We start from the raw sequence: 22,540 nt of genomic DNA, 5'->3' as shown, positions 1-22,540 counted from the left end.
ATGGGGAAGGTTGTCCTAGATTACGTGGGTAGGTCTGATGTAATCACAAGGGTCCTTATGAGAGGGAGGCAGCAGGAGTCAGAAGCTGATGTGACAGCAAAAGCAGAGGGACAGAGAGTGAGAGGTTGGTAGATGCTAGGCTGCTGGCTTTGTAGATGGAGAAAAGGGACCCCAAGTCAAAGGATCTAGGCATCCTCAGGAAGCTGGAAAGGACAAGAGAACAAATTTTCCCCTGGAACCTCCAGAAGGAACATAGCCATGCAGGCCCAGACTGACGTCTGACCTCTAGAACTATAAGATAATAAATGTGTGCTGTTTTAAGCCACTAAGTTTGCAGTTTGTTACAGCAGCCATGGGACACTCATACACATGCACTTCTTTGAACTCTAATGAGCCTGAGTGTCACATAAAGCACTGGTCCTTGGGGGCTCTTATGTGCAAGTTTTCCTTCCAGACTAGATAATAAAACCCAGTGGGCTGGGCCTTCTTTCACCCCCAGAAGGCAATGCACACACTAGATGCTCAATAAATTCCTACGGGATTGTGCCTAGAGCACTTCACCACTCCCACAGTCAGGTGAAAGATAAACAGTAGTCAAAGTCAAGACCTGAGCCAGTTCCTCCTAGTCTAATGAGTTTCCACATTAGTCACTGCCAGCAAGTTTCCGATCCACCAAGAGGCACGCAGGAGCAGTGACTGCTCGTTCACCCCAGCAGTCCCGTACCCTAGCCCCAGACGAGGGACTGGAGCAGAGGTACAGCTGCCCTGCCATGCCACACATTAAGTGACCAGCCACAAAATCTGGGAGAAGGGGAAAGTGGCCAAGGGACCACTTTGCAGTTTGGAGAAGGGACTACGATAAAATGGCCCTACAGATACCCCAGGAAAAGCAGTCCACCAGAAGGTTTCACAGAAACACGTACCGAAGGCAGATGAGAATAATTACCGTTGATTAGAAATTGCTGTTGCTCTCAGCCAGGGTAAGTCAGCTTGCGCCCAGCACAACTTGTAACTAAGAAGGAAAACGACACAGACAGAATGTCCCCAGAAGATGGAGGAGCTAAAGACTGTGCTAGAAATCATTGACACCTCCAGTGTTCCCAGAGACCCTACCTCTCTCATCTCTAGGTCAAAAAGGCTCACAGGACCACCCCTCCTTATCAGCAAAATTCAGGGACCCAATGCTACAAATTAGCCATCTAGTTGCCCCCCTCTGCCCACTGTAGGGGCTGCTTGTTTGGAGTCCTCTCGGCTTGAACCACACTTTCAAGAGTTGCAGCATTTACTACTGCAACAGGTTCAAAGGCATTGGAGAATCTCAGCTGGAAGCAAGTGGGAACAGAGGGACCCACTAGATCTGAGTTGTCAGAAGAGAAGGAGAGAATGAGCAAGTACGTGAGTATGTGGGAGTCCAGAGCAGAGGTTAAATGCACTAAACGGATTCACAGGCATTGCAGTCAGGCAGATGTGGTTTGAACCTCAGCTCCTCCGTTTTGCTGGCTGTGTGTGGCCTTGGGCAGGTCACTTGACCTGACCAAGCTTCAAGTTCCTCACCTGTAAAATGAGCACAGCAGTACTACCAACCTCACGGGTCTCCAAGATTGAGATGATACAAGTAGAGCAATTTGTACAACTGACACACAGTAAACCCCCCATAAATGGTAGCGATGAGGACGATGGATGAATTACTATTTGCTCCACAGCACCAGGACAAGAGATTTTTCTGACGTGTGCCTAGAAAAGTTGACCTACATCTCAAATCAATAGTAAAGATATGGGTTAAACCTGGTGAACCAGCATGACCTAACCCTCCCCTCCCCACCCACCCCACCAATCATCCATCATCTATGATCCCAACATACATTCGGACCATGATATTATAAGGGCAAACATAAAGCAATTCGGCTGGAAAGGAAAAAGTCTGATATCTATGCCCCACAGAAGGTCAAACCAGAAGATGAAGTATGAATGAGTCAGTCCTTTGCTGTAGCAGGCAGGGCACATTCCTCAGGGTTCCACAGGTAGAGACCGGCATGTTCAGCTAGGAGAGGAACAAAGCCATGGGGCACAACAGGCCTGAGGAGGAACAGAATGGAAGGTGATGCGAGGCAGCAAAAGCACAAAGAAGTGATCAGTAGAAACCATCCTGGACACTGGTCCTTGGGTTTTAAAGAAAAAACACAGTCCATCTCCAGGGTGGACATATGGGAGAGCCAGCACGTCACAAAGACATCAGGTACTGGGGAAAGCCCCATTTCCTAAGTCACAGGGAATATCAAAGAGGGCGAAGCAGCAGAATGTGTATGAACAGCCCTGGGACTCCAGCCAGCACAGCTCAAAACCAGTGCTAGCTCTGCTCCTAACTCGCTGGACAACAGGGAGCAGGGCAGTGAGCCACCTGTACCACAGGGTCGACCGCTCATTTAGGGATTAGCACTGCTGGCCCGTCCCAAGTCATGAGCTTCAGAATTCACTGAACCATAGATTCAAGCATCTACTTTGCACAAGGACATGCAGCCTTGTGGGTGACACAGAAATGAATCACCCACAGAGCCCACTCCCAAGAGCTGATATTCTACCAGGAGAAATGAGACAAGCACATCAATAACAAAAGAAAGCAGGGACTTCCCTGCTGGTCCAGTGGTTAAGACTCCGTGCTTCCACTGCAGGGGGCACGGGTTTGATCCATGGTTGGGGAACTAAGATCCCGCATAATAATAACAAAAGGAAGCAGAGGGTGGTGTTGGAGCCATGTGGGAGGTCAAGACAGCCTCCAGTCTGGGAATCACTCAACACTTCCAAGCATGATGCTAGGCCCTAGGGATATTGAAAGGAATAAGACACTGCCCCTCTGTCTTTGAGGAAGAGAATTCTAGAAGGAAAAATAGTCATATCTGGGGAATTCCCTGGCAGTCCAGTGGTTAGGACTCTGCACTCTCACTGCCCAGGTTCAATCCCTGGTCAGGGAACTAAAATCCCACAAGCCACACAGTACCAAAAAAAGTAATAATAACAAAATCATAATTTAAAAAATAGTTATATCAACAGATTATCCACAAAGCAGTGCCTCAAGTGCTGAAACAGGAGTACACATAAACTCTGCTGACAGAAGCGGGAGTAGCAAATGCCACCTGGGGGACCCGGCAGCTTTAAAGGAGATGAAGTTTTAGCTGAGTCTTCACTGATGAGTAAGCTTCTGCCAGGTGAAGAATAGCTCTGAGGGCATCTGGTGCAAGGGTGGCAGCATGGGACAGTGGAGTCCCGAAAGGACCTGGACCACTCAAGGACCTGGGGCGTCTGGCAGCAAGTGGCGAGGCTGGAAGGCAGGCCGAGGACAGACCTAAGGAACTGTGGGGAAGGGCACACCCAGGCCAGGCCTGGAAGAACCACCACCGAGACTCCAGGAGACAAGGTGTGAGAAACTGCCCTAAAAAGGTACAGACCGCCAGGTGGGGCTATGGCCTCAGGGATCTATACAGCCAGAGTGTTCATGAAGAATCCCGAGGCCCAAGAAGGTGCTGACTGTTTACAGAGAGCTTCAAGGAGGAAAGAGACAGTCAGGGAACATATGCTAGAAAGAAGTATGACACCTATCCCAACCCCTGTGAAGGGGGAAGAAACGAGGCCCCCAATAAATGTGGAGATATGAACCTACACATAAATGCAATGCTCCTAAAAGCAGGGGGAGAACGCCAAGTCTAGGAACTGAGATACCAGGGCTTAACCAGAAGGGAATCTCCCACAGTGATGCTGGAACAGCAGCTCCCAGCTGGCCTGGGGGAGCAGTCAGTGTACATCTTATCACCTGACGGTTCTTCCCTTCCCCAAAGTCTCACCTTCCCTCCCCAAGCAAATGAGAATTAGGGAGGCTCCCCCAAACGCACCTTGGTCTCCAATTCCAAGCAAGAGCACCCAGACCCGGAAAAGTGCGTAAACGTGAGCAGCCCCCTTTTAATGAACTGCTACCATCCGTCATGCACCCTGGTCCTCCCTGGCCCTCGGGCACAACAGCAAGAGAAGAGCTCCGACCAACACCTCCTCTTTGCCCTGGATGCTGACCTTGGGCCTGGCACCCGACCCAGACATGTTAGGAAAGTGGATTTTCCAAGTCAGAGCTTATAGTCTCACACAAGGTCAATTCTCAAAGGCAGCCAGCTTTGGAGAGCAGGGCCTCCTGCACCACCCTGTCCCCCAGCGATCCCTATCCCACTGCAGGAGAGAGGGAGAGGAGAGGGCCCCTCTCTACCCCACAGCACCTGCCCCCACCCCCCAGGTCCCTGCCTTCCCTTCTAAGGGGCCTCAACCAGGGAGGCCCGAGAAAACTCATCCAACCAGTTCCCTGGTGGGAGGAGAGCAGCTTTCTCCCTCAGCTGAGAGGTTACACAGACCAGACTTCAGACGGGGGGGCAGCTGTCACCAAACCCCAGATTCTTGGATGAGCGGGTACACACATGGCATGGAGTGGCATGGCCCAGGCAGCAGAGTCCTGCTCCTGGAAAATCAAGGCCTTGATTCAGGGCTGAAAGTCAAGCCGAAGCAGAGTGGCAATCTGCCCCCTGACCTCCCTGCTCCTGCAGCCCAGAGCTCTGCAAGTGGTGGGCACTGCCCCGGCCTGGGCACCAGGGAAAAGACAGGGTGGGTGGGGAAGACCTTCCTTTCACCTGCTCCACTGCCAGCCCTTGATTTTATCCAAAATAACCACCCTCTGTGGATTCTGAGAAAAGGAAACTTCAGGAAGAAATGGGAGATCAACTCTGCTTTTCCCAGTACGTGCTGGGTCCCTCTAAGAACAGCCCAGTTCTCTCACCACACAGCTCCGAGTGTTCAGAGATCAGAAGCCCCTCCGAAGCCCCTCGCAGAACCACTTGCAATCGCCTCTAAGAGGAACACAGGATTGTCTTGCTCTTACCGGGCCTCGATGGACAAATCCACTGGAAGAAGCCAGGACAGGATTAAAAAGAGACCAACTCTCCTACACCCATCCTTAGTTTCTGAAGCCCCAAGGGAGACATTTACCTTTTGCCCCAAAGCCTGTGGCCAGCCAGATTTTTCACAAGAGTGTTTGGCAAGACTTAGAGGCCTGGAGTTGGGATAGTCCTGGTCATGCCCCACTCACACCCCATGGCCTGGCCCAGCCCGGCACCTACCGCTTTTCTCCAAAGGGCTCCCGTCCGAGCACCGGGAGAGCCGCGTGGGGCCGGGGAGCTCCATTCTCCCCAAGCACCAGCAGTCAAGCAGTTAACAGGCTTGGGGCGAGCACAGAGCTGCCACCAACAGCCTTGGGAATTAAAGCGCCCGCCGCCTCCTGCAAAACCTCTTCAATAAACGTCCTATTCACAATCAGTTGCGTGTGCGGGTCATACTTTCTGCATTTCTTTCATTCCTGACTCCTGGGGGGCCCCTAACAGAGGAAATGGAGCTTCCCACCCCAACTCAGCAGGTCCCTGGCTGGGTGAGGACCCAGGTCACAGGCGGGCAGGTGAGAGCCGCCAGCCGCTGAGGACATGCAAATATCTATAGCAATTAAAGTCAGGGGACATTAACTGCAGGAAGTCAAATACTGAAGACACTTGAACAAAGTCAGATCATTCAGCAGCACAACAATAACCCATTTATGCAGCTCCTCCCTCACCCCAGGACCTCAGAGCCTGAGAATATTAACCCTTACAACAGCCAGGGGCAGAGGGGAGGGGCGGCAGGCAAGGATTCGGTATTATTTCCCCGTTTTACAGATCAGGAAACTGAGGCACAAGTGGCTCCCAAGGTGCCGGACTGGAATAATATCTACTAGCATTTTATTAGGGTGTAGCAGGCATTGTGCTAATAAACACATTCTCTAGGAACTCTCCTTACCATAACCATATGAGGCAGAGCCATTTACTCACTCACCGAAAAGCTGTGCAGCAAGGCAAGTGGGAAAGCCAGGGTTTGCTGGAATTCCAGTGCTTGTCACCATTCCCCAACCCCAAAACCAATGGGGCCAAGAGGTACAGCCAAAGACGAATGGAAAGGTGCCATCCTTAGCCCACATCACGGGCACGCCCGCAGGCACTTTCTGCCCTTTTACAAGTAACACTATGATGCTCAGACCAAGTTCCTACAGCATGGGGCAACCTCAGAAGGAGGCCAAAATAGAGTCACCTGGGAATTCGTAACTTGCAAATAGATCCCTCCAGAAACCACTTATGTGACGGCATGTGACCCAGGGGCCAGCACGCAGATTGCCTTCTCTACCGAAAGCTCATAGCAGGAGCGCTAATCTACACAGCAGACTCACTGAGTGGGCAAGCGTCCTAACCTATTTTCTGTGTGTGATGTCTTCTTAACTCAATCACAGCCTCCTAAAGGTAAGGACCAGATCTTCCCAGGGTTTTGTGCATTTTCTTCCCCCAGGGCTTCTGGCACTCAAATCCCTACTACTGATTTTAGCAGCTGTGGAACTCATGCCAGAAGAAGGCTGAAGCACACAGGATGGATTGTATTTTCTGGGCTCTTATAATGGGAGAAGAAGACATCTCCAGTGGAGGTCCAGAAAAAGGTTTGGGGATGAAGAGGCAAACTGTTCACCTCTGCTGCCTGGTCAGACTCAGCCCAGCTGAAAGTTGCGGCATCGGGGCTCAGATGACTTCCATCTAAAAACAGGACTACTCAAGCTCACTCAAATTTATGGACAGTATAAACCACATGCCAGGTGCTGGGGACGTAGCAGTGAATAAGACAAATCCTTACTGGGGACTTCCCCAGCGGTCCAGTGGTTAAGACTCTGGTGCTTCCAATGCAGAGGGCACGGGGTTCAATTCCTGGTTAGGGAACTACAATCCCACATGCCACATGGGGTGGCCAAAAAAAAAAAAAAAAAAAAGACAAATCCTTACAATCATGGAGCTTACATTCCAATATGGAGGAAGGTCACAAAAGATAGACAACTAGCTAATATATTTCTGAATAGAGATGCGTTAACAGTGATAAGATAAAACAGAAGAAAGGCAGTAGGACTGGGGGCTGGAGACATTTAGGGAGGCCTGGGAAGGCTCAGAAAAGGTGACTCTTCGGCAGAGACCTGTATGACAGGAAGCAGCCAGACATGCAAAGTTCCTCTGCCAGTCTTTTCCTCTACCCCACCTCAGCCACTCACCCACACATTTGATATGTCCTAGACCTCATCATCACAATAAGTGCAGACCTCCAAAATACCTTGCTTTTAAGCATCCCACTCTTTGCAACCCAATGAAGAGGAGATCAGTATAAAAATTACAAACCACACAATAAAACAAACCATGACAAGCGAGTCAGAAGATGGAACAAACTGGTACTCCAAAAGCTAGAAATAAAAGAAAAATCTGAAAAAGACTTTGAAAAAGTACTGAATGGAAATAAAATACAGTTGACCTTTGAACAACACGGGGCTTAGGGGCACCAACCCCTCACACAGTAGAAAATCCGCATATAACTTTACAGTCAGCCCTCTGTATCCACAGTTCTGCATCCGCGGATTCAACAAGCTGCAGATTGTGTAGTATTGTAGTACATATTTATTGAAAAAGATCCACATGTAAGTGGACCCACGCAGTTCAAACCCAGATTTTTCACGGGTGAATTGTATACAATATTGACATTTCAAACCCAATAGGTACGTTCAACAGAAAATCAAATACAGCTAAAGAAAGAATTAGTGAAATGGAAAAAAAAACTGAAGAAATTATCCTGAAGTAGATGCAAAGAATAAGAAAATATAAACATTAAGAGACAGAGGTCCATAGAGTTCTATAGGAAGAAAAAGGAAAGAATAGGGGAGAGGCAATTTTCAAAGACAGAATGTATATGAATTTTCCAGAACTGAACATAAAGCATTTGTCCTCATACTGAAAGCACAACTAAGTTAAATTTAAAAGAAGTTCACATTTAGACACATCATCCGTAGTATAAACGCAGAACATCAAAGACAAAAAAGAACATCTTAAAGGATTATAAGGAAATACCATGAACAACTCTATGCCAATGAATTAGATAAGTTAGATGAAATTCCTAGACAAATCCTTAGAATGACATAAGCCAATGACTGACTCAGGAAGAAACAGAAAATCTGAAGAGACCTGTTAATAAGAGACTGAATTAATAATTTTTAAACTTCCAATAAAGAAAAGCTCAGGACTAGATGGCTTCACTAGTGAATTTACCAAACATTTAAAGAATTAATAGCAATTCTTCACAAACTCCTCCAAAAAACAGTAGAGAAAGGGACACTTAACCCATTCTATGAGGCCTGTTATCAAGACCAAACAAGATATCACAAGAAAAAAAAACAGCTACAGTCCAACATCCCTTATAAGTGTGGCTGTAAATATCCTCAACAAAATACTAACAAACTGAATCCAGCAACATATAAAAAGGAGTATACACTATGACCATGTGAATTTATCCCAGAAATGCAAGATTGGGTTAACGTCCAAAAATCAATTAATATAATTTTAAATATTAATAGAATAAAATATAAAAACCACCTGATCACCTCAATAGACCCAGAAAAAACATTTGACAAAATCCGACACCCTTCCATGATAAAAACACCACACAAACTACGAACAGAAGGGAACATCCCCAGTCTTACAAAGAACATCTACAAAAAACCGCACAGGCGTTTCATCTTAATGGAGGAAGAAGGAATGCTTTCCCCCTAAGATTAGGAATAAGACAAGAATGTCCCCTCATGATACTTCTATTCAACACTGTACTGGATTCTAGCCATGAAAATTAGGTAAGAAAAAGAAATAAAAGACATTCAGATTGAAAAGAAAGAAGTAAAACTATCTCTATTCACAAATGACATGATCTTATATATAGAAAATCCTAAGGAATCCACTAACAAAATGATTAGAACTAATGAAAAAGTCCAGTAAGATGGCAGGATACAAGATCAATACACAAAAAATCATTTCTACTCCTATATACTAGTAGTGCACAATCCAAACAATGCAATTAAGGGGAATTCCCTGGCAGTCCAGTAGTTGGGACTCCACACTTTCACTGCCAAGGGAGCAGGTTCAATCCCTGGTTGGGGAACTAGGATCCTGCAAACTGCATGGTACAGCCCACCCCACCCCCCAAATGCAACTAAGAAACAAAACAATCCCATTTATAACATCAGCAAAAGCATTAAAAACTTTGGAATATATTTAACAAAAGGAGTGTAAGACTTGTATACTGGAAACTATTGAAAGAAACTAAAGACCTGAATAAATGGAAGGACATCCCATGTTCATGGATCAGAACACTTAACATTCTTAAAGTTAGCAAAATTGATCTACAGACTCAATCCAATCTCTTTCAAAATTCTAGCTGGTATTTTTGTAGAAATTGACAAGCTAATCATAAAATTTGTATGGAAAAGCAAGGGAGCCAGAAAAACAATCTTGAAAAAGAACAAAGTTGGAAGACTCACAGTTCTCAATTTCAAAACCGACTACAGGGCTTCCCTAGTGGCGCAGTGGTTGAGAGTCCGCCTGCCGATGCAGGGGACCCGGGTTTGTGCCCCGGTCCAGGAAGATCCCACATGCCACAGAGCAGCTGGGCCTGTGAGCCATGGCCGCCGGGCCTGCACATCCGGAGCCTGTGCTCCGCAATGGGAGAGGCCACAACAGTGAGAGGTCCGCGTAACACACACACATACACAAAAAAAAAGACTACAAAGCTATAGTTACCAAGGCATAAAGATACACATATAGATTAATGCAACAGAATTGAGAGTACAGAAATAAAACCTCACATTTACAGTCAATTGATTTTCATTAAGGGTACCAAAACCATTCAACAGGAAAACAATCGTCTTTTCAACAAATGGTGCTAGGACAACTGTATATTCACATGCAAAAGAATGAATTTGGATATCTAGTTCATACCATACACAAAAATTAAGTCAAAATGAATCACAGACCTGAATATAAGAGCTAAAACTATAAAACTCTTAGAAGAAAACATAGGAGTAAATTTTTGTGAACTTGGGTGAGCAATGGTTTCTCAGATACAATAGCAAAAGCACAAGCAACAAAACAAAACAAAACAAAACAAAAATAGATAATTGGACTTCATCAAAATTTAAAACTTGTGTTTCAAAGGGCACTATAAAAAAAGTGGACTAGATCATTTCACAATGTATACAAATATTGATTGAATCATTAAGTTGTACACCTGAAACCAATAATGACATATCAATTACACCTCAATTTTTTTTAATTTTTAAATTAAAATTTTTAAAAGAGAGAAAAAAGAAAGTGAAAAGACAAACCACAGAATGGGAGAAAATATTTGTAAATCTGATAATAGACTTGTATCCAGACTATATAAAGAACCTTACAACTCAACAATAAAAAAAAGATTTTTTTAATGGACAAAAATTTGAATAGATATTTCTCCAAAAAACATATACAAATGGCCAATAAGCACAAGAAAAGATGCTCAATATCATTAATCATTAGGGAAATGCAAACCAAGACCACAACTAAATCTACTTCCTACTCACTCTAGGATGGTTAAAATTAAAACCATGTTCAATAACAAGTAATGGTGAGGATGAGGAGAAATTACAACCCTTGCACATTGCTGGTAAGAATGTACAATAGGGCTTCCCTGGTGGCGCAGTGGTTGAGAGTCCGCCTGCCGATGCAGGGGACACGGGTTCGTGCCCCGGTCCGGGAAGATCCCACATGCCGCAGAGCGGCTGGGCCCGTGAGCCATGGCCACTGAGCCTGTGCTCCGCAACGGGAGAGGCCACAACAGTGAGAGGCCTGCATACCGCAAAAAAAAAAAAAATGTAAAATAGTGTAGCCTATTTGGAAAACAATTTAGCGATTCCTCAAAAAGTTAACTTGTAAATAATCATCTCCCCATAGGTCATATAGAAGCTAGGGGATCTATATGCTGAGTACAAAAAGTTGTACACAACTGTTCATAGCAGCATTATTTATAATACCAAAAAGTGGAAACAGCTAGAATGTCCATCAACTGATGAATGGATAAACAAAATGTAGTATACTCATACAATGGCATATTATTTGGCAATAAAAAAGAATGAAGAACTGATAACATGCCACGACACGGATGACTCTAAAACATTACATTAAATGAAAAAGGCTAACAGAACTATATATTGTATGAACTCATTACGTAAAATGTCCAGAATAGGCAAATCTAGAGAGATAAAAGTAGATTAGTGATTGCCTGGGGCTAGGGGATGGAGGAAATAGGAAATGATTACTAAAGATACAGGGCTTCTTTTAGGGGTAATAAAAATGGTTTAAGATTACATAGTGGAGAGAATTCCCTGGTGGTCCAGGGGTTAGGACTCCGAGCTCTCACCCAGGTTTGATCCCCGGTTGGGGAACGAGGATCCCACAAGCCAAGCAACAGGGCCCCCCGGCCAAAAAAAAAAAAAAAAAAGATGCGGGGATAGCGGGGGGGGGGGGGGGGGGGGTGGTAGTTGCACAACTCTGAATATATACTAAAAACCACTCTACATGGGTGAATTTAAGATATGTGAAATATATCTCAATAAAGTTAGCAATCAAATCTTAACAGTAACAAGTCAGCAGGAAAAGCATAGACTGTTCAATAACTAGTACTGGAAAAATTGGCTATTGCTCTGGAAAAAATAAAATCAGTTCCATCTTACAGGGTTGAGTGGTTCTCAACCTTGGCTGGACATAAAAGTCACCTGGGGCATTTCATAGCCACGCCTAGGCTCCACCCTGAGATATTTTAATTTTATTGGTCTGATCTGAAATGAGGCTCAGACAATCGTACTTTCTTAAAAAGCTCCTCATGAGGCTTTCCTATGTAGCCAGAGTTGAGAACCATTGTCACATAAAAGAAATACATTCCAGGTGAATTTAAAATGTAAGTGTGGAAGCAAAATTTAAAAAGAAAATAGACTAAATATGTTTCTGTAAAATCAGAGTAGGAAAAGATTTCTTGAATAAGATGCAGAAAGTATGAACAAAAGACTGGCAAATCTGGCAACATTAAAATTAAAACTTCCCTATGAAAAATGACATTAATAAAGTTAAGACAATCCAGAGCTATATGTAATGAATATAACCTACAAAAGTTTATTATCATTTATTTAGCATACATAAATTTTATATATATATATATATATATATATATATATATATATATATATACTTTTTAACTCCTAAAGATCAACAAGAAAAGAAAATGGCAATTAAAACTCTGAAAAAGTACCAGGAACCTCTAACTTGTCACAGGGTGGGGAGCTGGGAGCACGGGAACAGATGTTGGAGACTTTTCACTGTATTACCTTTCAAGGTTTGAATCATATGGATACATTACCTGGTTAAAATTTATTTTTTTAACGTAAAGGGCAAAGCTTCACAGAATAATAAACATGGCTAGCCAATAAACATGAAAAGTGCTCATCCCTGTCTTTAATCAAAAGCGCTTATTTAAAAAAACAATTTATAAATTAATTTTAAAATACCATTTTACATCTACCAGATTGCAAGACACAATCCCAATATTAGTGAAATAGGGGCACTCATGTTTCTGGTAACAACATAAATTGGTTACAAATCACTCAGGGACATTATTTGACCGTATCTTGAAAAGCAAAATTTATAACCCAGTAATCCCACCACTGATACATATGGTAGAGAAGACTGGCACATGGATGATAAATACAGTTATTACTCAGAGAGGTGAGAAAATGGAATCAACCTAAATGTCTGTCCATAAGGGAACTGTAATATGCAATAGAAACCATATAACAGTTCACCGAATAAACTAGATTTAAATATTTCAACATGGGTAAATCTAGACAACAATGTTCATTCAACATGATGCTATACAAGTCAAAATTAAAACAACATGAAACTATAAATTACTTAGAGACAACAGTAAAAAGTATAAAAACATTCATAGAAATGATAAACACCATATTCAAGAGAATGTTACTTCTGGGGCGGAAAGGAGGGAAGAGAAAGCTATTAGGAAGAAAAAGAAAGCTTCAGTTGCATCTGTAACATTCTATCTCTATAATAAATGAGAGAAGTAAATAGGATAAAATTACCATTTGCCAGATCTGGATGGTGGGAACATGGGGGTAGGGGTTCCTACACAGGGGCGGGCCCCGCCACCCTGGAGACAGACTGGAACAACCAGCACCGAGACTGCACAGCACAGCATCTTTCAGCAGCGTCCAGAACCAAAACAAAGGAACAAAAGCTCCTGACGGAAAGAGGCCTGGGATTTTTGAAATTGCAGCTCCTCCCTATCATTTTCTGGCCTCAGCAAGTGTTGTGTGGCACCCAGGCAGGTGCTTAAAATGTAAATGTATTAAAGGCGTTCTTGTTTCCACTGAGGCAAGCGTCCTTTAGGATAACTGGCAGTCTGCTATGGGTGGAGCTGAATTAAGTTTGGGCCCATCCTGGCTCCACAGTAACACAGTAAAACCTTGACTAGCCGGAACCCCTGCAGAGAGAGCTGTCCAAGAGCCATGTTTTCAAGAGTGTGCCCGGTTTCCAAACAGTCTGGGGTAGAGTTCAGTGCACGTGCTCCAGAGTCATTTAGAAGTTCAGACCTCATCCCTGCCAAGTCTTAGCTGAGAGATCTCAGAAAAGTTACCTACCTTGTGTGTGTGGGTGGACTCAGTTTCCTTATCTGTAGTTGAGGGTACCACCACTTATTTTTTGCCTTGTTGAGAGGACTAGTGATATTACCTAAGTGTCAACACTTTTAAAACTTTTAGTCTATCTGACTGGGACATCTTTTAAAAACATGTTACACGCTTCCTTCCCTGCCTTCCTAAACAGTCAAGGGAACATCATTTAACCTTTTCTTGATGACTCAGGGTCACAATTACCGGCAAAGCATCAATTATCAAAATAATGATCCCCCCAAGGGCCAAGGCGTGCCAAGCCATTCCCCCTAAATAAATGACCCCCGGCTCTTACGCTCGTGCTTGCTTTGCATAGTGTCTTGATCTCTGTCCACTCTCAGTGTCAACTCTCAGTTGCACTGTGGTCATTTTTCCTCTCTATGCTGGTCTCTTTACACTCTCCTTTGCCGCTTCCTTTCAGTTGTGGGCTTGGAAATAGGATGACACAACTCCCATATAAGAGTTAAACAGGGCTTCCCTGGTGGCACAGTGATTAAGAATCCACCCGTCAAGGCAGGGGACACAGGTTCGGGCCCTGGTCCGGGAAGATCCCACATGCCGCGGAGCAACTAAGCCCGTGCGCCACAACTACTGAGCCCACGCGCCACAGGTACTGAAGCCCATGCGCCTAGCGCCCATGCTCCGCAACGAGAAGCCACCGCAATGAGAAGCCCGCGCACCACAACAAAGAGTAGCCCCCACTCACCGCAACTAGAGAAAGCCCGCGCTCAGCAACAAAGATCCAAGGCAGTCAAAAATAAATAAATAAAATAAATTTATTTTTTTTTAAAAAAAGAGTTAAACAGGGTCTTAGGGAGCTGGTGTGAAAAAAATGCAGGAACTTGAGTCCTGGCTGATCTGGAGACCTTCTTGGCTCCATGCAGATAAGCAAGGCTACTGGGTGGCCATGTCCTGAATAGGGTAGGAGACGTGTTATGGGATATTATAGGACATATTATGGGATGAACTCTATTCTAGACTATAAGCACACCCTACCATCCACTTTGGACACAACATTCATGGGGGCAAACTCTCAGCAGGCCCAGGAGGACTGGTCCCAGTGACCCCAGGCACCCTTTCACTTGCCCAGGCTGGAGGAATACAGAGCTGCCTGCCCCTGTGCCGGAGCAGCTGACCACAGGTTCAACTTCTTAGAATGTTATACTCTATCCTAGATACTTCCAGACAGGATTAGAACATTTGTGAAGAGCATGAAAATTTCTCTGATTCCTAAAGGTTCATCACACAGTAGGGTTTTACTTATTCAACAAATATTTATTGAATCCTATTATGCATCAAGCACTGGGGATGTAGCGACGCACAGGATAGAGACCACAAGAATACTGGTTCTCTTTTCCTCTCAATAAACACTTGACATCTATCGGTCGAGAACCTCTGATTTATGTGCACAGACAGACACACACACACACACACACACACACACACTCACACACACACTCACACACACAGTCTTGTGGCCTGGAGAGTAAAGGATATGACTTTTTAAGAGCTTCCAGTACCTGTAGAACCCATCTTCCCTCCCGAGATCCCATTACCATAGTGAAATAGACTTCACTCCTGTAGCATCTCTCCCTCCAGTCTCAGCCAAACTCCAGCAACAATCAGAGCAATCCCTAGTACCCTCCAACTCTATCTCCCAAAAGGCTACATGCACAGTTACCATTGTGCCCATCTGTACCTCATTCAGGTCCTGTGGTTGGCCCAGAGTCTGCTCAGCACGAAACAGAATTTGAGAGTCCTTAAAAATTCACTCCTTGAGCTTAAGCCAGGAGGCCTCCCTCCCCAAAGGCCAGCAAGAGAACTTTAAAAAGCCCCATTCTCCCTTGTGGCATTCCCAGATGGCAACAGCCCACCAAGGGCTAGGCTTGACCCCCACCACTGACTTCTTCCTCTAACTCCATGGAACAAAAACTGGAGCAGATGAGATCACCGAGCCCAGACTGCCCTCAGGGTGGGACCCCAGCACAAGCCCATCATGCCCTGTTGATTACACTTTACACTGTTCTCCATGCAATGTGGGAACAAAGATGACTCAGAGTCCCTGCCTTCAGAGAGCTGCTAATCAAAATAAGAACAGAGCAGAGACCCTGTTGACAAAGCCAGCCTTTATCCCAGACAGCCAGCACCCAGAGGGATGCCGGCATCTCTGGATGTACCTCCTCCTTCTGACCACAGGTTCGTTGACCCTACCCAGTTTTCATTCCCCTCTGACTTGAGGTCACCCAACATCATAAAAATGCCTGAGGCTGTTTGGACCTTCCCAACCACTTCCTCTGAAGCCATATTATATCTAGCTTTACCTGGTTTCCAGGCACCGGGAAGCTCCTTCACCACAGGGCCCGCTCGGCTGTCCAGCTCCCGCTGGATGGTGACAGGGCTCTTAGAGGGAGTGGTCTGGCTGATGACCACTCCCCCAGGACCCGCCCTCCACCACCCACCCCTGCTTCCTGAGCCAGGGCCAGGCCCCCAGGAAACCGCTCACCGCAGCTTTTGACCGCAGGCTTTGAGATCAGGTCCCTCCCTTTAAGGGCCCGGTTCCAGCAGAGAGGGGAAGAGACGCCTCAGAATGCCTGGGTGGAAGCAGTGCAGAGCTGAGCAGAGTCCAGCCGGACTCTGAGCACTTATGGTGCCTGTCCATTCTGTTACTCCGGTCCATGGTGGACACAAAATTCTGGTCCATGGTGGACACTTCTTGAAACTTTTTCTGGGGCTGCCTCTAGGCCTTCATCAGAATCCTCTTGCACCTCTGCAGGCTCTCCTAAAACAGCTCCACCCATCTGCCCAGCTTTCCCCTGCCCCTCCCTCGTTCTCACCATCCCTTTCTCTCCCTCTCTGAACGTCATTTATCTACAGGACGTTGGGGGAGGGGCAGATAGTCTTCCCAGCTGTGAGACAGAGAAGCCAGGAACGAAGGTGTGATTCACCAGGGCTGCTTGGAAGCAAGGGGAATTCCAGAGCAAGGGAGAAGAATCAGGGCTGCCCCCAGTTCACCCTGTCAGCAGGGGAAGCAGCACACACACCTGGGAGGCCCACATCCTCAACCCCTGAGCATCTAGGATATGGCTGAAAAGCCCCACCAACTAGAAAGTCTGCACTAACTAGGGTTTCGATTTTCACCTGCCTCTAATTCCCCACTTGCCTAATTCTTCAAACGGAAAGCTTTTCATTTAGGAATGGCATTAAATATCTTGGGCTACCCCTGCAGAATTTGGTGGGAGAAATAACAAAATAAAAGACTATCACTTACTGATGACCTCTATAGGCTCTGCTAAGCCTTTAACACACGTTAGCTCATTGTTCAGTCTCACAAAGCCCTATGTGGTAGGTATGATGACTAACTCCATTTTACTGGTGAGAAACACAGGCTCAAAGGATTTAGCACCGCAGGGCTAGTAAGCTGTCAAGCCCTGCAGTGAGTTGCTTGAACTGGGTTCCAAGAAAAGGAAACCAGAGGGCCTTCCCTGGTGGCGCAGTGGTTGAGAGTCCACCTACCGATGCAGGGGACATGGGTTCGTGCCCCGGTCCGGGAAGATCCCACATGCCGCCGAGCGGCTGGGCCCGTGAGCCATGGCCACTGAGCCTGTGCGTCCGGAGCCTGTGCTCCGCAACGGGAGAGGCCACAACAGTGAGAGGCCCGCGTACCGCAAAAAAAAAAAAAAAGAAAGAAAAGAAAAGGAAGGGAAACCAGAGATGAAGGCAAACTCCCCCTTCAGGTATTATCAAATAGCCCTTCCTCGGGATGCGCCCCAGGCCACCCCATCTAAAATGCCATCTCACCCCCTCCATGACAATTCACATCCACCCTCCCTATCATGTTGCTCTGCTTATCATTAACTTGCTTTCCACTATCTGTCTTGCTTATTGACAGCTTCCCCTCACCAGAAGCCAGCTCCATGAAGTCAATGACTGTCATATATTTTGTTCATTGCTGTGTCCTCTGCGTCCAGCATTCATATATAGTAGATGCCAAAAAAACTGTTGAATGAATGAATGAATCCTTTAAAATAGAACTAAGAAGTGTGAGTGCAGGAAGAGAAAGAGCATGATCCATCCATTCAGGGGAGGAAAGATGAGAAAAGATGGTGAGAGCATCTGGCCAGGGGCAAGGTGGGGGCTCCAGCTGGGACCTACAAGAGGAAATGAAGGTCTGCCAGGTCCCCTGTGGACTCCAGTAAAGCCTTCCTGCTGGCAGGAGTGATTTCCAGCTGCCAGGGCCCCAACCTGAGGGCTTCTGCTGGGGCGGGCGGGCTTGCAACCCTGAAACAAAGGCCTATGGACATGCAGCTGGCCAGAGAGGCAGGACTGAGCAGCAGCCTGGGCCAGAGTGGCAGCCTGGGATGGGGAGAGGGGGGCAAATGAGGAGCTGAAGACAGCCTTCAGTGCAGCTGCAAAGGCAGCACCCTCCCAATGCCCAGAGTCCCCTCAACACAACAGGGAATAGCTAGTTGGTCTCCCGATTAACCCTCCAAAGTCAGTGCTCAGCCTGGGCTTGTAGCAACCCCCAGACTTGGAACCAGAGCCTTCACAAGGTTCTGAGAGGAGAGTGGAGGTGAAGGGGCAAGCCATACATCTGGAACACAGCTCCTTTTCCCCTCCTGCCCTGGCCATCCCTCAGGCCATGGCCTTTGGCCACCTCCAGGGTAAACACAGTGATCCTGGGAGAGCTGTGGATTTGGTAAGGCAAATGTTTACCTTGGAGCTATTACAGGCCAGGGGTGTAAACATCCACCATTGGCTCCTGGTATCTACCGTCTCCTTGTGGCACACATGGGACGTATCCAGTAAATTGTAAAGCTCTTGAGGGCCCCTCCTAGCCACAGTGAGCCCTTCATTTTGTATAGGAGTTTATGCAGCACTTTCCACGTATGTGGCTTCCTTTGATCTTTACCACAGCCTCTGTGAAGAAAAGCAGGCAAGTCCCCAACTCTACTCATGTGGAAACTGAGTCAGAAAAAAGTATGTGACTTGCTCAGGTCACATTGGGAAAAGCATGGATTAGACCACGAGGAAACCTGAGTTCTGGTCCCTGTTTGGCCAACAGGAGCCAGGCTCCAGTCACGTCACATCTCTGGGCTCTGCTGCCTGCATGTGTAAATGGCCTAGGCACATGGGAGGTGCCTTCCAGCCCAGATGACTCTAGAAATCTGATGCCATATACAGTAGAGCCAGGACTAAAGCGGAGGCAAAATCCTGTGCTGGGCTCCCATGCCAGTGCTCTTCCCACTCTCCCCAGTGTGCCACTTCTAATAAAACGCAGTAGAAAAGCCCAAGGCAGCTCCTAAGCAAACCACTTCCTCTGCTTCTAGGACTTGGTTTACCCCACGCAGGCTCCCTGTCCCATCCCCAGAGCAAGACATCCAGGGATCTAAGGGGTTGCCCAGCCTTCTGGGAAGGGAGTGCAGGCAGCAGAGACAGAGGAGTATTAACAGCAGGAGATGAGATGAGGCATCCCAGGCCCACAGGGAAGAGGGTGAACAACAGAGGGAAGGGGTACACCTTTTTTGGGTTCTTACTCCCTAGGTTTTCTGCTGGAAATGGTTAGGGTGAAGTCATTCCCAGCTACGTCACTCAGGATTCCATTCCCAGTCCAGCAAAGGCAAGGCTAGAAAGGCACTTGCCTTAAGGGAGGCCGGCAATGTGCTCAGTGGGGAGCCCTCGGGGCTGTCCTTACTCTCCCTCATTATTTCTTTGAGCAAGGTTGGTGTGACTGAGCTGCGTGCAGAGGCAGGGCTGAGGAGACTCTGGGAACCCCCTGTCGGACGATGCAATCCGGATCGCCTCCTGGGGGCCCCAGAACAGGAGACAGGCAAGTGACTTCCGAGGGTGAAACTCTTACAGTGGCCGCTATAACACCGCCCCACCCCAGGCCACACCCCTCCAGCCTCCCACCATTACATTTCCCACTCTGTTCTTTCTTTTGTTTTAAAAAGCAGCTCCAAAGAGTAAAAGTAGCTACCTAAAAGCGTCTTGAAATTTTCGAGTTTGCACGCCTCCTCCCAGCGTTCCAAACCAAAGGGCTGCGAATAAGGAGAAAATCAACCAAACCGGTTTCGGGAGTGGGTGAGGTCGAGGGAGGCAGTGGCAGGCAGTGGCTTCTGTGCTTTCGGCTCCCCGACACCCCACTGCTGGCACCCACTCTAATCCCTCCAGGACGCGTGAGATTCCCAGAGCGAGTACTGTGTGACACCAACCCGGAACAGGCTGCTGGCGCCTTTGGGCTCCCGGGACCAGAGGCTCGGGTCCTTCCCCAGAAGAGTCCACCCCTCCCGGGCCCACAGTCCGAGGCAAGGACCAGCCCTCGGGCAAAAGAGCGCGCAGTGGGCGCCGGTGGGCGCCGCCTCGAGGGCTTCCCGGGTTTCAAACTGCGCCTCTTGGGAGTCACGGGGCGCATTCGCTCCTTTCGTTTCCGGGGTGGGGGCTAAAGGACAGAAAAATGTCTCCTTGCACGAGCCTCCCGCGCTCCAGCCCTCGGCCTGGAGGGTCGCCCTGGGAGGAGCCCACGCGGCCCCGGGCCCCTCTCTGCCGCGCCGAGTCCTCACCCCGCAGGGGGCTGGGGCGTGTGCCCGGGAGGGCGAGAGCTTCAAAACCACTCCGGGCACTGCCGCTCGGCCCGCTGCGCCCGCAGAGGACGCGGGGAGAACCGACGAACACTCACCGAGCAGCGGCCGCCCGGCTGGATCCAGAACGCACGGCGCGCGAAGCCACCCAGGTGCCGCCGCAACGCGGGCGCGAGTTTGAATGTCGCTCCGGGAAGGGGCCGATGCTGCCGGCCGCTCCCGCCCACGGCCAGCCCCTTGGCGGCCGGGGCGCGGCCAGCTGCTAGCGCGGCCCCCGGGGACCCCAGCCCGCGCGCGCCTTCCAGCGCCCGGCAGGAAGTCGGGGCCGAGCAGAGCGGCAGCAGCCGCGGGAGGGGACAGGGAGGGCGGACCAGGAATTTTTCCAGTGGGTGGAGACTCGGGCCAGCGACTGGAATCCCGCGATTGGCGGCTTGGCGGGGGACGGGGGCAACCTCGCGGCGCTGCGAGCTGGAACCCGGGGTAAAGGCTGCGGCGGCGGGAGGGGGGCTTGCGCGCCGCTAATGATTAACGCCCGCGGGTGGGGCGAGCGCGCGGCCCCGGCGGTGTCCTCCCGGCCGAACGCTAGCCGCCCCCGAGCCACCTAGATGCGCTAAGACACAAAGACGCACGGGGTGGGGGTGGGGGGGAACACACAGTGGTGTCACAGACCTGATATCACTGCCTCCCAAGAGGTCACCGGACGGCCAAAACAGCCCCCTTTGTACGGACAGGAAAGGGGGCTTCCAAGTGAGTCCTTAGTTGGGATCGGACTTGGGAGTCCTGATCCTACCAGAGCAGGTCACCTCGGCTTTTCTGAGCCAGAAACTCACGTCTTGAATTCCTCACCGAAATTCGGTTCCCGTGACTCTTTACAGATATAAATCCAAACCTCCGAGAAGCTGACAAGAAAGAGATGAAGAAGCCGATAACTTGGAGGGAGTCTACCACGAGACTGTTAGGTGGGAGAAGCAAAAGGCAGAAACCCGTGTAAATAAAGGACCCATTTTGGTAAAACGAAGAGAACCTGTCTCCTGTTTTTATGTCTGTAATCACGTGGGCATCGAAAGGTGCACACCTGGAAAGTGAGGGGCTGAGGACGCGACAGGGACACTCAATAAGGATCGGCTGCGTTTTGAGCAAGAGCATAAACTTTAACACCCGAAGTAATTCATCAATAAATGTACTGAAAAAAAGATGCTGTCCCAGCACAGGACAGGGGAAGAGAAGCCCAGGATGGGAGGAGGGATGGGACACTGACATCAGAACCGCTGGGTATACTTGACATCCAGTAGAGGTAAGTGTGTCTAGTAAACGCCTAATATTCACGTTAAAAAACAAAATAAGCAAAAAAAAAAAAAAAAGCCAAAAAGGAAAAGAAAAAAAGTTACTCCAGGCAAATGCAAGCCCTAGGTGATTTACAGGGAGGGGAGGGGCGTGCGCGGAAGGAAATGGCTTTCAGGTGACTTTGAAACTGGATCCTGGCGGAGGGTGGGGTGAAGACAGCGGGGCTCCCCTGGCTACCCGCGGCGGGGGAAAGTGGTAGGCGCTGGGCCGGATCGGCCCGGGAAGCTAGACGCACATTCCTCAGAGAGGGAGGGTCGCACATTCCTCAGGGAGGGAGAGCCTCCTCCAACCTAGCAGAGCACTGCCCTCGCCGACTGCGAAGGTGAAAGAGATTGCGAAGGCGGGTGCGGGGTGGAGGGGGTCGGAGGTAAACAGCAGCCACGGGCTCTGCCAGATACAGCCCGCCAGGCTCCGGACTGGGGGGTGCGGAAAGTGAGAAGCCCCAGGCTCCTCCTGCCTTCCAGAGACAGTTCAGCCTCAGGCTTCTGCCGTTCTTTAATCCTGCTTTCTTCTCTGATCACCCGAATCCTATCAATCCCTTCCTGCCCATCTCAAATTCCAGCTTCCAAAGAAGGCCTCTGATTTAACTAAGCCATCGGTGAGCAGCACCCCTCAGCCAGGGCAGGTAATCACGTTACTGACGGTGATAATAACTAATTTAGTGAATGCTTAGCATTTGTAGGGCTCCTGCTATGCTATTTACAAACATTGTCTCCCTCCATCCTCACCTCCGCCTTGTGAGCTAGTGTTAACGGAAATCAGGTTCATCTGCTTGCCGCTGGAAAGCCAATACTCCAGAGACAAGTGTTGGTTGGAAAAGAAATGTTGCTTTATTCAAGAGGCTGGCAACCTGGGGAGATGGCACGCTCCTGCCCAAAAACCAACGCTAGAGATTCTGCTCGCCCAGGAAAGTTTTTAAAAGGAGAATCATCAGGGGAGGGGGTCAGAT

The 22,540-nt window shown here is 48.1% G+C and overlaps 1 protein-coding gene across 14 annotated transcripts in view; it reads right to left on the bottom strand.

The window, feature by feature from the left end:
- PLEKHG3 (pleckstrin homology and RhoGEF domain containing G3) overlaps positions 1 to 20,592 on the bottom strand; it is a 42,703-nt gene extending 22,111 nt beyond the window's left edge. For 2 of the 14 annotated variants that reach the window (XM_033424893.2, XM_033425135.2), the window contains exon 1: positions 13,082 to 15,093. In XM_033424893.2, the coding sequence (XP_033280784.2) occupies positions 13,082 to 13,084 (3 nt within the window). In that variant the 5' untranslated portion in view covers positions 13,085 to 15,093. Of the gene's footprint in view, positions 1 to 13,081; positions 15,129 to 15,990; positions 16,014 to 19,646; positions 19,670 to 20,345 lie in introns of those variants that run through there. The other 12 variants (XM_033424627.2, XM_033424815.2, XM_033424691.2 and 9 more) reach the window with 11 other exon arrangements.
- Between the last annotated feature and the right edge of the window lie 1,948 nt (positions 20,593 to 22,540).

Source organism: Orcinus orca, chromosome 2, assembly GCF_937001465.1.
Source record: "Orcinus orca chromosome 2, mOrcOrc1.1, whole genome shotgun sequence".
Taxonomy (NCBI): Eukaryota; Metazoa; Chordata; class Mammalia; order Artiodactyla; family Delphinidae; genus Orcinus; species Orcinus orca.
Note: the sequence above shows the minus strand (reverse complement) of the source record. Positions and strands in the feature narration are given on the sequence as shown.